Below are 24,068 nucleotides of genomic sequence, written 5' to 3' on the forward strand. Positions count from 1 at the left end.
GAAGGGGAAGAGGACCACACCTCACTGGGAAGGGGCCGAGGAATCTGAACCCCTTCAGCCATCTGCTGCAGCCCTAACAGCTTTCAGGGCACCCCCATGTCACCCTCCTGGGCCCTCCGGCCAGGTCGTCCTGGACTGTCATCCACCAGAAAGCGGTCTCTGCAGAATAACACTTCCTGATGGGACAAGCCCCCTTTCCCTCCCCCAGCAGCCACTGCTTCCTCAGGCACACCCCACGCTCCTCCACGAGCCTTCCTGCACGCCCTGCTTTCAAGAGCCCCTCCTCTGTGAGTCTCACCGAGTGACTGGCCGAGTGGCAGCTTCTCTGAGAGTTTCCTAATTCCCAGCACACACTCCAGTTCTGGCACATGGTGCATCCTATGGGGACGGCTGGGGGGTGGGGACAGGTGCATGCACAGATACACACCCACCCTCACCATATACAAATACGAGTATATTAGCATACATGCACATCCCACACATATACATATGCATACAAACATATATACACACATATCCATGCATATGTAGTATATTCATATACACACATACACAAATATCCATATATAGTAAAGTTTATACACAAATATATATACACATGTATGTAAATATACACACATATACACACACGAGTATACACATATACACGCATATAGTGTATTTGTACACACACATATATGTAAGCATATGCATACACAGATATCTACACACATATATACACACAGGTATATACACATATCACACATATGTACATGTGCACGTGCAGACACACATGCACATATACATAGACACATGCATATCCAAATACACATATACAGAAAATACACACATACCTATGTATACACACATATACACATATGTACACACAAATACATATACACATACGCATATACACTATATTTGTATATACACTCACATAATCATGTACATATGCAGATATATACACACGTGGACATATCTGCATATACATGTACACATATACACACATACGACTACATGTATACACATATACATGTATTTGCACGTATACATATATTTAGACGGGACCGTGACCCGGCACAGCAGCCCTCGGGCAGCAGCACTGAGATCTGCCATCACTGGCCTCTGGGGAGTGACACTCCAGACTCAGGAGGTCCTGCTAGGGCAATCCCCTCCGTGTGACATTCCGTGATGCTCAGTGACGGTGTAGTCATGTATCTTCGAGCAAAACAGGCAGAGAGGTGACACGGCGGGAACAGAAACATTTTCTATGTGGAACAACAGAGTCACTGGGGTCCCAGCACCACAGCCCCTTATCACAGACCCCAGCTCCGCTCGGTTCTGCTGTGCCGTGGTGCCATCCACCGGTGCGGGGCGAGACGGGAGACTCCTGCCGTCCCACAGGCGTCTCGGGCTCCCCAGTCTCCACCGACCCCGTGTTAGGGTTCTCATCAAGCCCTGAGCTCCAGGGCAAGTGACGACAGCGTCAGGGGACCCTGCCAGCTGTGGGACGTGCGTGGTGGTCACAGGGACCACGTCCACTCAGCAGCTCTGCCTGTGCGATTACTGCCCGTGGGGAGCAGAAAAGGGCACTGAGAGGTCAAGTGACTTGTTCGAAGTCACACAGCTCCCGTGGAGACGAGGGAGGAACACGTGGGCGGCCAGGGCAGAGCTGCGGCTCCCACTCCCCCCTGGAGGGAGGGAACAGTCCCGCAGGACACACGAAAGGCGTGGGAGGAACTGCAAAAATCAAGGCCAGCAAGTAGATTCCACCACCATGACCCTGACTCCATATCTGCAAGTTCACCTACTCACCAAGAAGTTTTACTTCTAACCCCAGATCAACACGTGGCATTTTCGTGGCCATCCATGGAGGCGCACAGAGCGGCCACGATTTGCAGTCGCCCCACGTGCATGTTCCCAGCTCTCATGCCATCAACATGCACCCTCCAGTCCTGCTTGAGGACACAGTTTTTGCATGTCTGTGCTCTTTGCTGGTACTTTTAATGTTTATGATGACTCCCCCCTGAAGGGCTGCCCAGTGTCCTGAGCGGGAGAAGCTGAGACGTGCCTTCCAGGGAAAACCCGTGTGTTAGAGACACTTTGTTTCTGCGTGGGGGGTTCACTGAATCAACAGCACAGACTAAACAAGGCCTTTACGCAGAACCACACATATGATGGAGTAAAGCACTGATGGGCTTAAGAAAACACAGTGACATGAGGCTCGCGAGAACCCGAAACGCCCCTGGGAGCAAAGGCTGGCGATCACTAATTCAGTGTCACGGAGATTTTACGGAGCATGACCCCGAAATGACAGGGTGGCAGTCCTCCAACACGGGCAATGCCCTCCTACCGCTCCCAGGACCAGGCCTTCGAACAGGACGCCCCCCACGGCCTCCCGCCACCACCCACCCGCTGTGGCAGAGAAGCCTGTCGCTGAGTTCCGGCCACCGCCTGCATGTGTGAGAGCACCGTAGGACAGGCTGGGTCTGCTCCAGGAGCTCGCATGCCCGGCCCAGCAAGAACCTCGTCAAGTAAGAAACCAAACAGACACCAAGGTGGAGAAGCACAACGGGGAGAGGAGGAGACACTGAGCTGGCTCTCTGGGCCTCGATCCTGTCACCTGACACACGGTTGGGGGGGGGGGGGTTCCCTGCCCATCCCAGGGAGTGCCCCCCCCACCGGCAACGTCCAAGTCAGCCAGCCCAGTGCAGAGACACTGACACCTTCCCAGCAGCTCGCAGCCAGCGCCCCAAAGAGACCTCTCTGCTTCTCACATACTCTCCTGAACTCAGAGGGCAGGGTTTCTGGCATCCGAGCAGACCGCAGAGACATTTCTGATCTAACCGCCAGCAGGCTGCCCTCGCTGCCCCTCCCCTGGGCCCTCACGACGGCTGCTGGACGTACCTTCTCCGCCAGCACTCAGGCTCTCGTACGAGTCCCAGCGGATCAGGGGGTCTGCTGTGTTGAAGTCCACGATCACTCCGTGGTCATTGCACAAGTGTTCACAGCCTGCATGGGGAGGAAGTGTCAGCCACAGCCCAGGCACGCCGCCGTGCGCCAGCCTGGAGGACCAGACGGAGGCATGCCGGGCCTGAGTGCCGAAAGCCAGCGCCAAGACCTGCGTTCCTGCTCCCAGGAGCCTGGCGCTGACCGCAGGTGAGAGTGCTCTGGCTCTCCGTCCGCTGTGCACTCAGTCCACTGTGGGCTCTGAGTACTAACTGTGCAAGCCAAGACCACCCAGATCATGTCCCAGACTGGGACGGAGAGGCACCAAGCGGTCAGCCCTGAGGCAGAGGGCGGAGAGGCGCGTTTATGCCCAGGCTCCAGGCTCCCAGACCCCTGCGCCACTCTGCCCACATTCTGGGGAAGCCAATGGTTGTGACCTCACACACCTCGCACTTAACTAGCAACTGAATTAGGGCACTGATCTCAGAAGGAAGGGGACTATCTTCTCCAGCAATTCAAGCCTGAATTAAAACGTTCTCGGGGAGCCTGGGGGGCTCAGGCAGTTAAGCGTCCAACTTCGGTTCAGGTAACGATCTCACAGTTTGTGGGGTCAAGCCCCACATCAGGCTCTGTGCTGATAGTGTGGAGCCTGCTTGGGATTCTGTCTCTACCTCTCTCTGCCTCTCCCAACTAGAGCACACACTCTCTCAATATTAAATAAACATTTTAAATAATAAATCAGTAAAAAATAAATTGTTTTTGAGTATGAATCTCGCTAAAGAAAAGAACCACTCCCCTTGATGATAAAGGGGCAGATTCCTCTATTTTTAGAAAAAAAGGAGAATCTATTTGTTTGCAAATAAATATTTGTACTCAACTGTACTTCTAATCATCTTTAAACACATTCAACTGTTTGTTGGGAGAAAAGTAAACAATCAGCACGATCTCCCAGAAAAGAGGGACAAAAAGCTGAGGGACCAAGGGTCCGGGCTCTTCCTCAGGCAAAAGATTCCCCATGTCTGGGGTCTTACTGATCCAACTGGGCCCTGCTGTCTGTAAGTCGCCCCTCACCACACTGAAAACTATCCTATTATTTGAAACTTGGGGGACGCCCGGTGGCTCAGTCGGTTAAGCATCTGACTCTTGATCTCAGCTCAGGTCATGATCTCACAGCTCATGAGATCGAGCCCCGCTTCTGGCTCCACGCTGACAGCATGGAGCCTGCTTGGGATTCTCCCTCCCTCCCTCTCTCTCTCTCTCTCTCCTTCTCTCTCTCCCCCTCCCTCACTCACGTTCTCTCTCAAAATAAATAAACTTAAAAAAAAATTGTGATGACAGTGTCCCAATACGCACAAAGGTGGGAGAGTGTGCCGAGACCCCATGGGACCAGACCCTCCACCCAAGCTGGCGAGCACCCTGCCTCCGCGTGCATTCTGCACCCCACCTACCTTGAATCTTCTCAGGAGTGGCAGAGAAAACTAACTCAATCTTGCCATTATCAGGAAAACGGTCATCTGAAAAACAAATCGTGTTTGGACAAGTTTAGAGATGAAGGGGCAAAAAAGCCCGTACAAACTCCAGCCAGGATGGCGCCCACACCCACCAGGGCAGGCCCCACGGCTGAGGAGTTCTTCATGTTTCCAGAACATTCTCTGGACCAGAGCTTGGTCTTCTGTGAGACTGGCAGTTAGTGGCAAGTGGGTTCAGCGCATGGGACGTGGGGTGAACAGGGAGAGGAGCAAACAGAGACCCACTGCCCACTGTGACCTGCGTCCCAGCGGCCTGCGGGCCTCACCTTGGCTGGCAGTGTCCAAATCCTCCTTCCCGAATACCAGCCCGCAGCCCTGGACAGCCCCGGTGTGAAACTGCAGGCGGAAGATGACGTCGCGGGTGGCCGAACGGTACTTCTTGTGGTAGCACTTGATCTGGTGTGAAGAGGGGACACACAGGCCAATTCTTGAGCAGCAGGGGGTCACGGGGTAGGCCTCCCCCCACCAAGCCCTGTGGACCAGCTGCAAATGTCACCACTTCCAAGGGACCTAAGTTCTGACGACCACAGCCATGGCCCGTGGCCATCAGGCCAATGCGGATACTCTGGTTGCAGAGGTCACATCAGGATGAACTTCCCCAGGGTCTAGTAACTCCCTGTGGGGAAGACGTCACTTTCATCCACATTCTCTAGGTGTCACAGGCAGCTGGGCCTCACCATCCACGCTTCATGTGCTAAATGCCTATGTGTGCACTAGGATTTGGAGAGGAGAGCACAGGAGAGAGAGAGAGAGAGAAAGGGAGAGGCAGAGGGAGGGGAGGAGGGGAAGGGGTAGATGAGAGAGGGCCTGGCATTTAAATAACCCGAGCAAGGCTGTCCCATATCCTGGACGCTCACTTGAGAGCAGCCTCCAGAATCACCACGGCAGTGATGTGAACTCAGGGCTGCGGGTGCCCTGGGTCCCTGGGGACACCTTTATGTGGAAGCCCCCCCTCCCCCACCCAAGGGAATGAGAGAGCGCCGGGGCCGCAAGGAGGTCTCCCAGGCCACAGCGGGGTGATGTCTGCAGGCGAGGACCCTCCCCCCCACAAGCAGGGCAGGGGCTCCTTCCCAGGGTGCTCAGCAGCCCAAGGCCAGAAGCAGGCTGGAGTGTGGGTGGCCGGTCCCTCTCCTGTGCGTGCCCGGCAGGGTCGGGGGGAGGCTGGGGCTCTCAGAGGCAGCCACGCTCACAAAAAAGATTTTTCTAGGGCAAAGATGGGTGTTAAATATCCAGTACATCACAAAGGCCAACGAGAAGCAGCCACGTGGGCCGGGTCCAGACAGGCAATGCAGGAGAATGCCCCAGCTAAAGGCTCTGCCGTGCAGCTGCCCAGGCAAACTACCCCACAAAGGGAAAGTAAAGCCCCAGGAGCCTGGGCCCACTGGCCAGGAAGTGTGCCCCTCTGGGCAGAGCCAGGCCGTTGTTTCGCTCTGCGTGTCTACAAGGAAACAGTCTGATAAATACACGAAGTGTGAACAGACCGAAGGGGAGTGTTTCGTGTTGACAAACATGCCCGGGGCTGCCTGGTGCATACACAGCCCGACTCGGACCTGGCCTCCATCCTGGCCTCCGTCCTGGCCTCTGTCCTGGCCTCCGTCTGGACCGGCCCAGAGCGTCTGCACCAACCACCACGAATTCCTGAGAAATGGGAACTCGGCAATCTGCTTTCAACCAACAATGGACCTTCGTCCACAGGGTCTCCTCCTGCAGCCACCTGGGGTCACAGACTCCTCAGCGGGGCCCAACCGAAGGCCGATGATGGCTGGACTTCCTTCCAGAACACGCCATGTGCTCCTCCCCTCCTGCGAGCCCTCACCTGCACGCACCCCGGGGACTGTGGTCTCACCAGAGGTGCCCACCCACCCGGACCACAGAGGAGACCCCCCAGGAGGCCCCCCCAGGATGCAGCAGGTCCCCTGGTATCCCCATCTCTCCAGGAGGACAGGAGCCGCACCTGGCAAGTAGGGGTGACCCAGGGAGAAGCGGGGGGGGTGGGGGTCCAGGCTCACTCCAGGCCAGTTCTTAAATCTTTCTAAATGCCGAGGGGAACCAGAGCTTTAAACAATGTCCTGAGGGGGACAGTGCCCCGCCGCCAGCCCGCACGGTCACAGCACAGTGAGGAGCGGCCTTGCCAAGCGTGGGCACCGAGGCCTGCGTGCGGGACCCCCAGTGAACAGGAGGCGCAGCAGGCGCTGGGCAGATAAGCCCCTGCGCCCATTAAAGGGCTCATCCTGCAGCCAGCACCCCCCAGGCCGGGCCCCGACCTCCCCGGGGACCCCAGGGGCTCCCTGCGCCACTCACCACGACTCAGCACAGCCGCACCACACACGCCGTGTGGCTCAGTCACAAATCGCAGCCCCTCCAAGTGCCAGGGAGCGGGGAGGCGGAGGTCACCATGCCTGGGGCAGGGTCCGGGATGCAGATCGCCCTCCCCAGGCTGCCAGCTCCCGTCACTTCCCAGGGCCAAGTGTGACTCTGGTGTCTGAAGACTCCTGGGTTTTCCCAGGACAAGGGCTCAGAACGGAAGGAGGAGTGACCTATCCACCGTTACGGGGCAACTGCCAGGTCCCGCTCTCCCACAGGGTGTCCCGTCCGCAGAATCCTGACAAGCCAGCTGGCGGACACCCCAGGCCTCCCTGCGCACCTCCGGAGGCTTCGCGCTGAACCTCTCTTCCCACAGATGGGGAGGCACCCGCCGGCCCCCCCAGCCCGGCCGCCTGCCCTGGGAACAGATGCCAGGTGCCTCCTGAGGACACAGAAAACCCCAGGAGCCTTCCTGCACAAGGTCCGGGCAGCCACCACCACAGAGCAGCTCCGACCCAGAGACGGGGCCTACCCCCGCTGGGAGCCCTGCCGGGGCACGGGCACCAGATGCAGAGCCCATAACCATCCCCCGCCCAAGCCAACAGGTGTCAGCATCGGTGGCGAGAGATGAGAATCCCGCTCCTCACACTCGGGGGAACGAACCACCGGCAGCTACTTGACGTGAGCGCCCCAAATGCCCCCTCTAAGATACCAAGGACAGCACCTCATAACGATCACAGTGACGGAGGCCTGTAACATCCCCTTTGTCCCTCTGGGGTCGGTGAGTTTCCACAATACGTCCATCCCCTGCCTTCAGATTTTAGAATACGCATGTCTGAAGCAATTCAAAGCGTAGCAGCCTGGACTCCATACAAAAGGGGGAAGGACATCCGTCCACCACAGCCTGTCCCCAAAGCCGCAGGGGGGCACACGGGTGTGACACGAATGTCACAACCCACGAGGAACTCTTGGGTCGGGGGAAGAAAGGCGCTCAGGTGGCGCGTGGATTTCTCTGGCGGCACAGCGGCTGTTCAAGCAGTGACCTCCCGTCTCCATCCCAAGGATGATCAGCTCTCACGACACATCCATACAACACGTGAGCCCAAACGCACGTACCGGCCTGACACTATCAGAGGCTACAAGCTTCTAGAGGGAGGGGGCCCCGGGGGATGGGTCTGAGCGCTTGGAGCCTTCCTTGTCTTGACGAGACGATCCGGAAACCGTCGCCCAGCGTAAAACCCACCTGTGCCCTTGAGCGGTCGGCGCCTGGCCCTTGGTCCCCCCTCACCGCACACCGTGTGTGCAGTGGTGGTCCCGTCCGCGACAGAATTCCAAATCACACATGTCATGGATCCATCTGGTGGGCAAGGAGCCGGTAAGCTGACCTCCCTGCTTAACACTTGGGCTGCACGGATGTGTTTTTAATTCAAACTCTCCATCAACAAGAGAACGGCGCCTTGGACCAAGGGCTCAAAGCTTGAGGACGCAGCCCCGGGAGCACCTGTGCCCAGGTCAGAGGCCAGCCCGCAGGTGTCCCCCTCCTCTGCCTGCCACCAGCCCTTGTCTGAGGCAGCTCCTACTTGGAGCCACCTGCCACGAAACATCCCAGCGCCCACCAGCTTAGTACAAACAGCAGAAGAAACAGGACCCTCGACACTCCCCACCAGAAAAGAGTCCCCCAACTGCAACTCACTTTGCTGGTGGTCCCGGTGATGGCCGTCCAGATAGGCTCAGAGGACAAGCTACAACCTCACACTTGAAAGACTGAAAACCATGATCTCTAACCCTGGTAAGTCTGAACACCCACATCATCCAGTGCCAACACGAACCGCAATTTCGAAATGCCGTAATTCGTGTCCACACCCATGGAAAGGTCAGCAGGTGCTGCCTACGAACGAAAGCACAGCCGTGGAGCTAGGACCGCGGGAAGGATCAAGCCCCAGCCTGGGTCTGGGAGGTGGCCTGCACAGTCAGGGAGGAAGGTGTGCGCACAGAAGTCACAAGGAAACACAGAGGCAGGCACAGTGGGAAGTGTGTGGGAACTGCCTGCCGGAGGAGCAAAGTCCACAGAGGGAGCTGAGAACACGCACAGAAGTGCCCCCAGTGGGAGGGAGTAAAGGACAGTGCTGGGTGTCCGCAGCAGCTCCCGGAGCAGGCGTCCCCTCTGTTTAGAAGTTGGGTCACGGGAGCAAGGTTGTGGAGCCCCGCAGTCACTAGGACACAACGTGAGTGGCCACAGGGTTTGCACAAGCGGAGACAGCAAGACCAGGCACGCCGGACAGGAAAGTGTTTACAAGCCCATCAAGGCCCTGGGCCGCGGCCAGGATCCCACTGTGTCCGCACCCACGCGAATTCCTAAGCGAGGTTACATAACGGCCTGGCTGTGCTCACGGAGCTCTGGCCTCCTCCCCGAGGACCTGAGGCCCTGCCCTTCGGAAGGGGTGGACCTGAAAGATGGGAGGGTCAGGTGTGCAGAGGGAGGGCGAGGGGGTGGGCCGGCGGTGCTCAGGCGGTCAGACTGCTCCCTCGGCCTCACCAGGACCAGGGCCGAGCTGCACCCTCCCCAGCGCTTTCCCGGCCCATCAGAGCCGATGCGGCCCGACTTCCCACAAACGCAGCCCCCGATGTCTTGGCTAACGGGTCTCGGGTGAGGAAAGGGGCAAATCTATCCAGGCACACTTACCAGATCAAGGAGGGGAAAACCCAGAGGGCGAGATGCCTTCGGGAAGATGATGACCGAGGACAGTGAGCCAGCCCTGGGAACTCCTCCCACCTTCGAGGGCAGGGAGGTGGGCTCAGCGAACACCAGACCGAGAGCCAAACCCGCTACAGGTGTTGGTGGTGAACCCGTAAGCGCCCTCCCTGCTCCTCAGCACACTGTCTGAGTCACGGCTGTCACCCAGTTCTTGAGTGGAAATGAAAATGCCTTTGTGAGGGAAGCCCTGTAACTCAATCCCCCCAGGCAGGCGACCTGGGGCTTCTCCAGGCTCCCACAGCAAGGGGCAGGAGCAGGGGTGGCTCGCACCGCCCTGGAGACGCTCCACCAACCTCAGGGAAGTTTCTGTAGCATCTTTCTCCCGCGATGATCCCCGAGGTCGATTTCGGGTGGAACCAGAAGGCCTGGGGCTCCAAGCTACCGCACAACGTGCACCCACAGATGACGACCTCCAGGCCAGCCGGCACCTCTCCCGTGACACCCCCGGGATGCTCTCCCCCCGCCGGACCCTCACGTGTCCCTCCATTGAACAAGTCATCCGCCTGCTCGTTGCACTCAAAACGGGGATGTAACTCGCGGAAGTGCGGTCTGCCTGTGACTGCCTTTCCTGTCCTCCGGGCTACGTGCGCTGCCGCAAACAACTGAGGTGACCCATCGTCACCAGCGGTTCTTGATTTCACTGCTAATCTCGCTGGGATAGGGCTGCGAAAGAACACAGGTGTCATGGGCTGGGTTGTGTCTGCCCCCCCCACAAATTCACATGTCGAGGCCTAACCCCCAGGACCTCAGAACAGGCCTGTGTTTGGAGACAGGATTCTTCAAGAGGAGATTACGGTCAACAAGGTCACCAGGACGGGCCCTGGTCCACTGCCTGGTGTCTCGTAAGAAGAGGAGATCTGGGGCGCCTGGGGGGCTCTGTTGGTTGAGCGACCAACTCTTGGTTTCAGCTCAGGTCATGATCTCACTGTTTGTGAGATCAAGCCCCACATCGGGCTCTGCACTGACAGTGTGGAATCTGCTTGAGATTCTTTCTCTCTCTCTCTCTCTCTCTCTCTCTCTCCCGCTCGCTCACTCTCACTCTCTATCAAAAAAAAAAAAAAAAAAAAAAAAAAAAAAAAAGGGGGATCAGGAGAAGGACAGCACAGAGGGACAACCACACTGGGTCACAGGGAGGAATCAGCCATCCATACACCCAGGAGAGGCCTCAGGAGGGACCATCCCAGACATGCCTGGATCTCAGACATCCAGCCTCCAGCGCCAAGAGAGAAGAAATGTGTGCAGTTTACGCCCCTGGTCTATGGAGCTTTGTTAAAGCCAGCTGGGGGGGGGGGGGGGGGGGGGGCCCGGCCAGGGAGGGCTCAGTCAGTTAAGTGTCTGAGTCTTGATTTCGATTCAGGTCATGATCTCACGGTTTGGGAGTTTGAGCCCCGCATCTGGCTCTGTGCTGACAACATAGAGCCTGCTTGGGATTCTCTCTCTCCCTCTCTCTGCCTCTTCCCTACCTGTGTGCACGCTCTCAATCTCTCTCTCTCTCTCTCAAAATAAATAGACACATTTTAAAAAGAAGAAAACGAAATGAGACCCTCTCTTACACTCGTGTTTCTGAGTTGCGTCGATTATTCCTTCCTGTACTCACTTGTTTATTAAATACTTGCTTGGGATTCTCGGTCTCTCTCTCAGCCCTCCCGTTTGTTCTCTCCCTGTCTCTCTCTCTGTCTCTCTCTCTCAAAAATAAATAAATAAAAACTTAAAAAGAAAACTAGGCCAGCTGGGAAACTAACCCAAGAGGTTCAGATCCTATGTTACTGGGAGACAGATTCCTGAACTGAACGTCTCAGGACTCACTTCTGTGAACGGCACAGAGAAAAGTCACTCCGTGTGACGGAAAAATACCCCTTCCCAGCTGGAGCCCCTGCACCCTCCTTGTATCTGGTAACGCTGCAGAGAGCAAGTGCAAAGGGCACAGAACTGAATCGTAAACACAGGAAACATCAATCAAGTAACGGTACTGACAGTGAAGTCCTAAAATTACCCTGCGGCAGGAACGCACAGAGGTGGGGGAGAGGCCGCGTCAGGGCACAAGCATCTCCCGGGAAAGCAGCTGGGACACCTTCACAGGCTCTTCTCATGGGAACACAAGCTCGTAGACAGGAGCCAACAGGAGACCAAACACCCCGGGAGAGCCCCAGAGCACCTGATCCACACACTCCCTTCTGCCTCAGTGCGGGTGCCCCTGGGGCTGCCAGGGCCCATCCAGTCGCCGTCCCCGCTCCTGAAGGCTGGCAGCCCCAGGCACAGGCTCACGAGGCAGCCTGTGGTGGAGACCTGGCTGGCCAGCGTGCTCTGGCCTCTAGCCTCAGGCGTGGGCCCAGCAGCCACCCTCACTGGCTCACAGCAAAGCTGAGCCATTACTCTTGACAAGCACGATGACCAGCTGTGCACAGACAGGACTAGCACCTGGCCCCGCACCATCCAGCATGGGACACAGAGGCGTCTCAGGTGACAGATCACAGATCACGGCCTAAAGGGGGCAGCTCAGACACCTCACCTCTGATGGATAAGACCCGAGGAAAGGGGCGTCTGGTCACCAGCAGAATGAAGCCTCTCAGGGGACAAATGATCGAGGGGGCAGGAAACCCCTCGGAGCCCCCCGCCCTCCCCGCCGGAGGGTGCTCAGCTGTCGCAGAGCAACGCCGCATGTGGACAGGGTCACAGGACGTGGAGCACGGCTCTGGGGACGCACAGTGGCTGTGGGCTCAGGGGTGCACGGGCAGCTCAGGACTGGGTGAGATGCGGGGCAAGTTCACACTCGGCATCCAGGGGACATGTGGGCAGGCTCCCAGAAACCAGCACGATGGGCGCTGGAGGCTGGTGGACACGGGCCAGGGGGGGTGGACCTGGGGGCCCAGCACGTTGCAGAAGGGAGCGAGGGGCAGCGTGGACCTGCAGGGAGAGGCGGGGAAGACAAGGTGCGATCAAGACGGGGGTGGGGGGGGGGAGTTTGATGGATGGTCAGGAGCAGAGGGGGCTTCAGGCCAGGAGCCGAGGGAAGAGAAACCTCTGGCCGGGACCGAGGAACGTGCAGAGACAACTAGACGGGGAGGGTCTCCAGGTCTTGGCCAGAGGCCAGGGGGCTGGGTGGGAGGGGACCCAGAGAGATCCAGAAGGCCGGGCAGGCAGGAGACCCCAGCACAGCCCTGTCCCCTCCCCGAGGCCCCCTTCTCGGCGGGAGCTCCAGGCCTCGAGGTGAAGTGGGGTGGGACAAATGGGGGTCCAGACAGGCCCCTTCCCCTGTGCTCCTGGGGTTGGCCCCACTCCCCACCCACATCCGGCCCCCTCGAGTCCCCAGCACAGGGTTCTTGCTGCCACGTGTCTTCTTGTGGACCCGCCACTCGACCCACACCTGTCTGTGCTCCCCCCCTTCGTGACACCGTGGTAGGTCTCGCTTCACAGATCCCCAAGGACCGTGAGCATCAGCCGCACAGCCCCCTCCTGACGGCCCAGCTGCCAGCCCAGTCTGGCCTCAGCCACCCGGGGACCCGGGGGCCCCCGCGCCCACATCTGCGCCTCCGAACACCTCTGCTCTGCCCCAGCAGCTCACAAGTGCGAGCTGGGAACGAAATAGCCACAGAAGTGCCCCCTGATCGCTTTTTTGGACTTCCCGCCATAACAAAGGAGGCCCAAGGAAGAGCCAGACGCCAGAGAGAGCCCCCTGCAGCCACTGGATCAGATCACGAGTACACCTGAGAACCACGTGGGCCAGTGCACGCGGTGACAGGCACCTGTCACGCAGCCGTAGGCACCCAGAGGCACCCTTCATGTGAATGCAGCACAGGTAGAAGTGTGCCCAACACACAGGATGGCTTCCAGCCGGAGGGACGTCACGTGGGCAAGCTCGCCGTGTGACCCGCCAGCTCTAGGCACCCGTGCATCGGCCGGGCCTCCCGCCCCCGCCGGCTCCCCTCCCGACCTGCCTCCCGGACCCCAAGTGCCAGACCGGACCCCTCCCACAGCCTCCCACGCTACCTCTCAGCCGCATTCCAGCTGACCCGCTCCTGAGGTTACCTTGGGCCTCCAGGGGTGGGACAGACACAGGCACGTGGCCGGGGCCTGCAGGGTTTCTGGGGTGAAGGCCGTGGAGCCAGCCATCCTAACTCACCTGACCCCCTCACCCCGTGGAGGTCCTCACTTAGCAGAAGGGGCCTTCGAGCTCATGGAGGCGGGCCTCCGAGGCCACCCGGACCCTGCAGGCCGAAGCGCTGGTGGGAGCCCAGACACGGGGCCCAAAGCCAGTCCTGGGGACGCGGCCAGTACCCACGTGCGGCCGTTCGGTGCGGCCCCGCTTCCCACGGAGGCAGGGTCCTGACCCCTCTGTCCTCCCTGCTGCTCACACTTGCGCTGACAAGGGTGACCCTCCAGGGTGAGCGGCATGTTCTCGGGTGGCTGAGAAGAGCTTCGGGAACACCAGCTTTCCCGCAAGAAAACTACAAGCCTCCAAGCCCACACAATCTGGCAGCAACTGACTGTCACCCAGACATCGGGACACACCCAGCAAGCCTCTGGCGCCTCGAGGCCTGGGGACCCCGTGCCCTTGCCACGTGCCTGCACCCGAGTCAGACCACCCGCCCGCCCGCCTCACCCACCGTGGCCCGTCCTGGGATCCGTCTCCCACAGAAGGTCCACGTCCCCACCAGCCTCCTCCAGGACGAAGATGTCACCCTGTCACTCCCTTCCTTCCTGTGCCACACAGAGACCCAGAAAGCTCAAAACATTCAAAACAGGACAGTTGCGTAAATAAATTCCTGGTAAGGAAGGAAGGAAGGAGGGAGGGGACGGGGAAGGGTGTGGAAGGGGGGAGGAGAAGAGAAGGAAAGGAGGGAGGAGGCGGGGATGAGGGACCCAGGCCGCCGGCCAGGCCTCCACCACCGCCTCACAAAGACCCCGCAGCCACCAGCCCACAATCAGGTGGGAGGGAGGCCCCCCGCGTTTGAGAGTCATCTTCCGCACCTCAGGGCTTCGGCCACCTCCCTCGGGTCCCCACAAGGGGACTTAGCTGCTGACCACAGGGAGCACCCATCCCAGGGACAGGGCCTCCAGAGGCCTCTGCCTTGCCCAGGAGTAGTGACTTAGGGATCTGGGTGCACGTCCTTAACAGCGTCCCCGCTAGCCTCTCCTGGCCTCCTCATCCCCGGCCTCTTTTTTAAAGCTGGAACACCAGACCGGTGCACGGAGCGGGCAGACAGAAGCCACAGCCATGTGCAGCCCTGGGAGGGGGTGGGGTCCAGAACATAGCAGGTGCTTCCTCCCTGCTCTGCCCGATGGCCAACAATCGAGGAGGTCCTGGAAGACACACCCTCCCCTCTCCCCCTCGGTCTCCCCACCAGAGGGAAAAGTCTCAGAACACTCTAGAAGAGAAGCCTTTCCTCCCCGGGGACGGTGCAACACAGTGGCCCACCCGACACCTCAGTTCTGTGGCCTATGGAATGAGGACACCAGCCTCTTTCACAGCGAGGTCCCCAGGGACAGGGGACAAGCTGTGACGTGCACCTGAGGAGAACTCTCGCAGGGACACAGCAATGTAACATCGGTGCCCAAGGCACCTACGTTTGTGACCCCCCTGACCTGACTTGCATGAAAATTCAGGATGGGTCAACCACTGAGAAAGGGTTTTAAGACCTTTTAGGGGTGCCTGGGTGGCTTAGTCACTTGAGCATGTGACTCCTGATTTCGGCTTAGGTCATGATCCAGGGTCATGGGATTGAAACCCACATCAGGCTCTGTGCTGAATGGAGCCTGCTTAAAATTCTCTCTCTTCTCTCTCTCCCTGTCTCTCCCCCGCTTGCACACACGTATGCATGCTTGCTCGCTCTCTCTTTCTCTAAGATAAATAAAAACTGAAAAAAAAATCCAAAGGTTTAAGGGAAATTGATAAGAATCCTCAAAAACTTGGAATGAGCCATTTCCAATCTGGTCACAGGTGCTCCCAGGCCCTGGAGACACTCAAGCAAATCAATTCAGTGTGCGTGGGAAGCCATACTGCCTCAAGGTTTCAAGGGAAATTTCTCTAAAATTCATTAGACGGAAGATTCTTTCTACATTCAAGACAGAGAAAAGGCAAAAATGTAGCAGCTAATCTCATCCCAGAACCAGTACATACAGGAATCAAACTCATCCAGAGGAACCGCTGGTTAGGACATCAGCCAAGCTGTGATTCGCTAGCTGGACTGCACACGGGGGCCTCTGAGGACGCCTGAGATCGCACATCACAGCCAGGACCAGGGACCCTTGGAAGGGCAGTGGCCGAGCCAGGACTCGCATTTCGGAGAACATACTGCTAAGCGGTTCTCACCATTCGCTCTGTCCCTTCTACTAAAATAGCTCTAGGGGTGCCTGGGCGGCTCAGTCAGTTAATTGTCCAACTCCTGATTTCAGCTCAGGTCATGATCTTGTGGTTCATGGGTTCGAGCCCCGCATTGGGCTCCACGCTGACAGCTCAGAGCCTGGAGCCTGCTTCGGATGCTGTGTCTCCCTCTCTCTCTGCCCCTCCCCTGCTCATACTCTGTCTTTCTCATTACTTGGAAATGCAATTTTACAAAAAGGAGAAACATTGGATTGATAGCAGCTACTTTTTGGGTGGGAGAAAAAGAAAGGTTGGGAAGGCTGGGGGGCTCAGTCGGTTAAGCATCCAACTTCAGCTCAAGTCACGATCTCATGGTTCGTGAGTTTGAGCCCCGCATCGGGCTCGGTGCTGACAGCTCAGAGCCTGGAGCCTGCTTCAGATTCCGTGTCTCCCTCTCTCTCTCTGCCCCTACCCACGCACGCTCTGTCTCTCTCAAAAGTAAATAAACATTACAACAATTTTAAACCAAGTAAAACAGCTTCACTCAGACAACAAGCCAGCTGCCCCAAAGTAAAAGCCACCCTTCACTCCTTGAGGCGCTGACCAGGAGGGGGACACACCGCGTGCACTCACCATGATGTCCCCCTTCAGCAGCTGGGCCGGCTCGATGGCGATGTGGACCCTGCCTTGGTTTCCTGGGCCGATGTTGCTTGGGGATAAACAAGGTAGAGCTTAATGCAACCTCAGGACTTAACAGAAATGCTGTGTGAGAAAAGCGACTTTGTAACGCAAACTCAGAGATGACGCGAAACATCCCGCCAGGCTCTGGGATCCAAGTCGAGTGCATCACGGCCAAGCTGCCACCCACGTGTGGGTCCACGGTCAGTCCAGACACAGGACGGCAGCTCGTTCTGAGCGGTGGCAGCACCATGAGGCCACATCTTACCTGACGCCCTTTATACTAACGCTCATAAAACATCTAGGGGCGCCTGGTGGAGGGGGGTCTCAGCTGGTTAAGCGTCGGACTTCGGCTCAGGTCATGATCTCACAGTTTGTGGGTTCGAGCCCCGCGTCCAGCTCGGTGCAGACAGCTCAGAGCCTGGAGCCGGCTTCGGGTTCTGTGTCTCCCTCTCTGTCCCTCCCCTGCTCTCGCTCTGTCTCCCTCCCTCTCTGCCCCTCCCCTACTTGCACTCTCTCCCTCTCAAAAATAAGCAATAAGAAAATTAAATTAAATTTAATTTAAAAAATAAAACGCATGGGGGAGAGAAAAGCACGGGACTCTGATATGGCTACTTCCATCCAGTTTGGGGCCTGCCACCCTCCAGGCCCCGCGTCCACACCGCTCTCTGGAGCCAACCGTGCACCTGCCTTGACTGGTGGCCAGGCACTCCCGGCTGGACGCCCCCACCCCTTCCCGCAGGACAGGCGGCTCGGCAATGCCCATCTCCTGTGAAGGCGGCACACTTACTATATCCCCGATGTGTACACGGGCTGCATGGCCTGGTAGAGCTTCAGAAAGGGCCGGCACGCTGGAAGAGAGGCGGAATCATCTATAGACACAGGAGTGTGGCCAACAGCAAAAGAGAGACAAGGTGGCCCCGGGCTGTGCCCGAGCTTCAGAAGCAGCACTGGTATAAGGTCACCGGGGTCCCTGGGGAGAGGAGCCCCCCCCCCCCACTGGCTTTCTCCGGCCGGTGACCAGGACGCCCGGGGCCCAGATCCCATGTGAGCCTCTCCGTGGGAGAAAGGGGGGCCTGTCAAGTGCAGGGTCTGGGACGGGCCAGCAGACCTCGAGACCCCGCTGGGAGCGGACACTCACCTCCGCCAGTGTCAAAGTTGGGAGTGCCGTGCAGGATGACAAAATGCAGGAACAGTGGCGAGGTGTTCATTTTCACCGTCCCCGACAGGAGCCCGCTGAGGAACTGAACGTACCTGCAAAGCGACGGCGGCTTAGGGCCCCTGCAGCGGGGGCCTAACCCCAAGCCGGACGTTTCCTGGGGTTCTGGGAGGGGCCCCAGCCCCCACTGCTCACAGCGAGGGGGGCCGCAGCATCCAGGTGTGACCCTGGGGAGCACAGCCTGGGCACGCAGCCCCATCGGGATCCCTGGACACCCCACACTGCGGGCAGCCTCTCCGTCTGTCCCCCAGCCCAGAGCCACGCGGGGCCAGGCCACAGGGCTGTTACAGTCCCCCCCACCCTGGGGGAGGAGAGGCTCTGTAAGCACCTCACACTTCTAACAGGGTCCCTCTGCCCTCACCTCCCACCCCACGCAAAGACCCTGGACGGGCCCCCTGCCTGTCAGAGGGGTCAGAGCGCCCATCACCAAGCAGGCGTGGGTTCTCATATCATGAAGGTTTAGCGGGGGGTGTACAATAAGCATGTCTGTGACCACAAATGCCATTAAGGAACAAGGAATCCCATCCACCCCCACCCCCCCACATCACTCCACTCCTAAGACAAGCACATGTGGCAAATGTCACTCGTGTAAAGTATCTGGACAGAGTGGAGCCTGCACCCGTGTCCCTCCCCCCAACTGTAACAATCACAAGTCTGTGGCTCCTGCTTTTCGAAGGCGAGCCCCAGCTCAGCATGGGACCCTCGGCTCTGTGCGCCCAGCCCCAGCCCGAGACCCTGACCCAGGCAGGTCAGGACGGCAGCCAGAGATGGCCGGTCGCCCCTTCCGGTCTCCAGGGCCGCAGGCGGCTGACTGGCAGCAGATCCCAAATGTGCAGCTGGGCCGGTGGCCCCGCGTGTGCCCACTACCGTGCGCCTGCGTGCTGGCCGGACCACGCACAGTGCTGGCCCCAGGGGCTCCTCACGGGTGCTGGGCGCACACATCACTCAGACCCCCTCTCTACGCTTTGATTTACTCCAGCGTGCACGCAGGGAGGGGTAAGAAAACCTTGTACGGTACAACACGTGTCGAATCTCTATGAAGTTCTCTTTGGGGTGGCCTTGTCCCGTTGTCCCCCAAAGTGTCAGCACAAGCGCGAATGCCCCGGGACGACAACCACGTGCACTGCAAGCCTGCTCGGTAGCTGTGGCCGGGGTCGGCGGCCGAGCCAGCGGAGGCTGCACACGGGGGACAGGTAGCCAGGCCACGTTCCACAGGTCTACGTCTGTACGCAGCCACCCGGAAGCCCCTGTCGGCACCAAAGACCAGAAAATCAGTCCACGAGTGGACAGGAGACACAAAAGAAAATGAAAGGGCTTCCTGATCAGTTCCTCCAGCAGACCGTGGGCAGGACTGGTCCCAGCCGTGGTATTCACCCGCGGCGAAGGCAGGAAGGAGCGCAAAGGCCCCAGCCGCCTGCCCGACTCTCAAAGCGCACAGCTTGCAAACCCCGTTCCAAACAGCTCCACCGTCTCCCACCACCTCCTCCTGCTTTCAAGGGAAGAAACTCCCTGGGAGGTCGTTTTCCCGCATCATCTCTGTGCAGAAGGTGCAGACACGGCACGTGTACGGGCGGGAGACACACACGCGTCACTCATGTGCCAAAGCAGCTTGAGATCTGCCGACATTCGCCACGCTGCTTAACCAGCTGCCAAAGAGGGAATTTACGGCTGGGGTTCCCTTGAATCTCAAACACATGATCTGCACTTGGGTAAGCCACAGGAGGGCATGGGGGGGGGCCACCCTGGCTCCGAGCAGGGGACACCTGATGGCCGCAGCGGGCACGCTCCCCGAGGAGAGAGGATGGGCACCCGGTCCCTTTGCACCCGCCGGCCTCCCATACAAATGCTCTTTCAGACACACAGGCGTTGTGTCAAGACTACAGAAACGTCAAAGCCAAATGAAGCCATACTGGGGTATGTCTGGCTCCCAGACACACCTACGAATCTTAAGTTTCTGCAGGCCAGACATCGGGGCTCTGGTCCCTTCACCAGACTGCAGGCCAGACATCGGGGCTCTGGCCCCTTCACCATGCAGGGTCGGACACAGGAAGGACCCCACCAGGGGCCTCCTCGGGACCCCTCCTGCCCCACGCCCCTGGGAAGGTCCGCTGGCCCCGTCGTCCCTCCCTGATGGAGTCTGGACACGTGTGCCGCTGTCTTGACCCCCTCCCAGGAAGAGTGCAGAGGAGAAGGGGCACAGAAACCCTCATTGTTCACTCGTCACATGCACAGCGTTGATGACAAGCTAAGACTGCAGAAATGGTGTTTTAAATTATTTATCAGAGCAAAAAGAACGCCACGTTCACCAGCAACCCTGGGGCTTCAGCAAGGGGCTCCTCAGCATCAGCCGGAAGCCGGCTGCTCTGTGGCTTTTGAGAGTAAGGAACGGGGGCGCCCGGGGTGGCTCAGTCGGCTCAGCTCATGATCTCACGGTTCGTGAGTTCGAGCCCTGTGTCAGGCTCTGTACTGACAATGTGGAGCCTGCTTGGGATTCTCTCTCTCCCTCTCTCTCTCTTTCTGCTCCTCCCCTGCTCACCCTCTCTCTGTCTCTCTGTCTCACTCTCTCAAAATAAATAAATAAATAAACATAAAAAAAATAAGAGTAAGGAACAGAGTGTCAGAGAATGGACCCCCGTCAAACAGGGTCCCGCCTTGGAGCTCATCACCAAGTATTAATTAAGCGAAAGCTTGGAGGCGGCTTGCTGTTGAGGCCCCAACCCACAAACTCCCGGCAAACTAATTAAGTCACTCGCCACGAGACCCATTTTGAAACGGTTTCTCAAATGCAGTCCTGACATAGGCCACGACGTCCCCCCTCGGGGTGGCCGGGACCACAGGGAGGGGGTCGTCAGAGCCTCTGTCACACAGATGTGTCCGTCCTGGGCTCTTCGGGCCTCAAAGTGCTTCCAGGTGTACTGTATGCACGCACTCAGTCACCTACCCACTTGAGAACATCTCCCAAGGCGGGAGCTGGGTAGAGAACATCCCTCTAGCCTGTGGGTGCAGGAAGATTCACCTGGGAATGCAGAATGGAGCCCACACGACCATTACGCAACGTCAACACTACAGCTTTCAGCGCACGCCGACAGGAAGTACACGTAGCAGGCGTGGGTTTGCGAAAGTGAGACGGCTTTCCTCCATTTTCCACACTCTTGCACTGCTATTAAAAAGCTACAGTAAAAGGGCGCCTGCGTGGTTCAGCCGGTTAAGCGTCTGACTTTGGCTCAGGCCATCATCTCACGGTCCGTGAGTTCGAGCCCCGCATCAGGCTCTGTGCTGATAGCTCAGAGCCTGGAGCCTGCTTCGGATTCTGTGCCTCCCTCTCTCTTTGTCCCTCCCCTGCTCGTGCTCTGTTTCTGTCTCTTGAAAATGAATAAATGTTTAAAAAAAAAAAAAAAAGCTACAGTAAATCCTAAGAGCAAAAAGAAGAAAATAAGGCAAACATTCTTCCTTGGTGGGTGCTGAGCATTTTGAATGGATAGAAATACAAACCATATGATGGTGTCAACAGATGCAGGAAAAACACTGGACAAAATACAACATTGGTTTATGATAAAAAGTCTCAACAAAGTGGGTATACAAGGAGCACGCCTCCATATAACGAAGGCCATGCATGACAAGCCCGCAGCAAACGTCGTACCCAATGTTGAGAAGCTGACAGCTTTTTCTCCAAGACCAGGAACAAGACAGGGATGCCCACCCTTGCTACTTTTATTCAACATAGTGTTGAAGTCCTAGCCACAGCAATCAGACAAGAAAAAGAAATGAGAGGCATCCAAATCAGAAAGATTTAAAACTGTCATGGTTTGTGGGTGACATGATATTATACATAGAAAACCCTAATCCTCCCTTCAAAAATTGTTATGACTAATAAATGAATTTGGTAAAGTTGTTGGGGCGCCTGGGGGGCTCAGTCGGTTAAGCATCTGACTTCGGCTCAGGTCATGATCTCACGATTTGTGAGTTCAAGCCCCACATTGGGCTCTGTGCTGGCAGATTGAGCCTGGAATCTGCTTCAGATTCTATGTCTCCCTCTCTCTCTGCCCCTCCCCTGCTCATGCTCTCTCTCTCTCTCTCTCTCTCTCTCTCGAAAACAAACAGTAAAAAAAATTTTTTTTTAATTTTGTAAAGTTGAAGCATACAAAATTAACATACATCAATAGGTTGCATTTCTAGATAGCTAAGAATGTACTACCAGAAAGAGAAATTAAGAAACAGCCCAGGGGCGACTGGGTGGCTCAGTTAAGCGTCCATCTGACTCTTGGTTTCAGCTCAGGGCATGATTTCGCGGTTTTGTGAGTTCAAGCCCCGCGTCAGGCTTTGTGCTAGCAGCACAGAGCCTGCTTGGGATTCTCTGTCTGCCTCTCTCTCTGCCCCTCTTCCACTCATGCTGTCTTCTCTGTGATAAATAAACTTAAAAAAAATTTTTTTTAATAAAAAAAAAAGAAAGAACCCATTCACAACTGCATCAAAACGAATGAAACAGCTAGAAATAAACTTAACCAAAGCAGTGGAAGACCAGTATGCTAAAAACCGTAAGACGCTGGTGGAAAAAACTAAAGATGACACAAACAGAAAAACGTTCCATGCTGATGGATTGGGAAGAACAATATCGTTAAAATGTCCATCCTACCAAAAGCAAGTGACAGATTCAATGCAAACCCTATCAAAATTCCAATGGCATTTTTCATCACAGAAATAGCAAAAAGCAAACAAACAAAAAAGCACCTTAAAGTTCACATGGAACCACAAAGGAGCCTAGACAGCCAAAGCAGTCTTGAGAAAAAATAACAAAGCCAGAGGTATAACACTTCCCGATTTCAAACTAAGTTACAAAACTGTAGTAAACAAGACAGTACGGCACTGGCATCAAAACAGGTCAATGGAACAGAAGAGAGAGCCCAGAAATAAGCCCACGCACGTCCGGTCAATTCGTTTATGACAAAGGAGCCAAGAATATACAATGGAAGAAAGCGGTCTCCTCAGTCAACAGTGTTGAGAAAACGGGGCCACTGTCTTACCCCGTGCACAAACTAAACTCAAAATGGATTGAAGACTTGAACATAAGACCTGAAACCATAAAAATCCTAGAAGAAGACACCGGTCTTGGTGATGACGTTTTTAATTGGAACCAAAGCAAAAATAAACACGTGGGATCGCATCAAACTAAAACAACTTCCACACAGCGAAAGAGTCCATCATCAAAAGGACAAGGCGGCCCACGGAATGGGAGAAGATACTTACACAATGTGGTTAATAAGGGGTTGGTATCGAAAATACATGCAGAAGAGATACAGCTCCACAGCAAAAAAACAAAAACAAACAAAAAAACAATAATCCAATTGAAAATGGGCAGAAGACATGAACAGACAGTTCTCCAAAGAAGACATCCACACGGCCCACAGACACATGGAAAGATGCTCAAATCACTGATCATCAGGGAAATGCAAATCAAAACCACCATGAGATACCACGTGACACCTGTCAGAACAGCAAAAATAACAGCACCGGAAACTACAGGTGTTGGCAAGGATGCGGAGAAAAAGGAACGCCCTTGGGCTGTTGCTGGGAATGCAAACTGGTGCAGTCACTGTGGAAAATCGTGTGGAGGTTCCTCAAAAAGTTAAAAATAGAACTACCATATGGTCTGGTAACTCCACGTATGGGTATTTTGCCGATGAAAACAAAAACACCTACTTGAAAAGATCATCTGGGGGCACCTGGATGGCTCAGTCAATTGAGCATCCGACTTCAGCTCAGGTCATGATCTCAGGGTTCCTGAGTTTGAGCCCCGCGTCGGGCTCTGTGCTGACAGCTCAGAGCCTGGAGCCTGTTTTGGATTCTGTGTCTCCCTCTCTCTCTGCCCCTCCCCTGCTCTCACTCTGTATGTCTCTCCCTCTCAAACGTAAATAGACATCAAAAAAATTTAAAAAAGAAAGAAAGAAAGAAAGAAAGAAAGAAAGAAAGAAAGAAAGAAAGAAAAGGTCATCTGCACCCGTGGTTACTGCAGCATTACTGATGGTAACTGACGGTAGCCAAGACGTGGAAACAGCCCAAGTGTCTATCAAAGGACAGATGAATAAAGGTGTGGCATAGATATACCACAGGATGTTAATCAGCTCTAAAAACAAGAAAGAAATCTTAACATCTGCAACAACTTGGATGGAGACTACATTGTAAAGTAAAATCTCCAACAGAGAAAACCAAATATCCTATGACTTCACTTACATGTCAAACCAGAAAACAAAACAAATGAACAAATAAAACAAGCTCCAAAGCTCACACACACAGAGAACACATTGGTGGTTGCCAGAGGCAGGGGTTACTGGATGGGCAAAAGGCGGGAGAGGAGGA

General features: G+C 56.3%; 1 protein-coding gene across 4 annotated transcripts in view; it reads right to left on the minus strand.

The window, feature by feature from the left end:
• The window catches only part of TNS3 (tensin 3), a 210,592-nt gene that overhangs the window by 82,384 nt on the left and 104,140 nt on the right, over positions 1 to 24,068 (minus strand). For all 4 annotated transcript variants that reach the window (XM_040455025.1, XM_040455026.1, XM_040455028.1 and 1 more), the window contains 6 exons: positions 17,637 to 17,749; positions 17,286 to 17,346; positions 16,451 to 16,526; positions 4,724 to 4,853; positions 4,377 to 4,442; positions 2,887 to 2,991 (listed from right to left, as the gene is read on the minus strand). In XM_040455025.1, the coding sequence (XP_040310959.1) occupies positions 2,887 to 2,991; positions 4,377 to 4,442; positions 4,724 to 4,853; positions 16,451 to 16,526; positions 17,286 to 17,346; positions 17,637 to 17,749 (551 nt within the window). The remainder of the gene's footprint in view (positions 1 to 2,886; positions 2,992 to 4,376; positions 4,443 to 4,723; positions 4,854 to 16,450; positions 16,527 to 17,285; positions 17,347 to 17,636; positions 17,750 to 24,068) is intronic.

The sequence above is a fragment of the Herpailurus yagouaroundi genome, unplaced genomic scaffold (genome assembly GCF_014898765.1).
Source record: "Herpailurus yagouaroundi ecotype Mexico unplaced genomic scaffold, PumYag 214, whole genome shotgun sequence".
NCBI classification, from domain to species: Eukaryota; Metazoa; Chordata; class Mammalia; order Carnivora; family Felidae; genus Herpailurus; species Herpailurus yagouaroundi.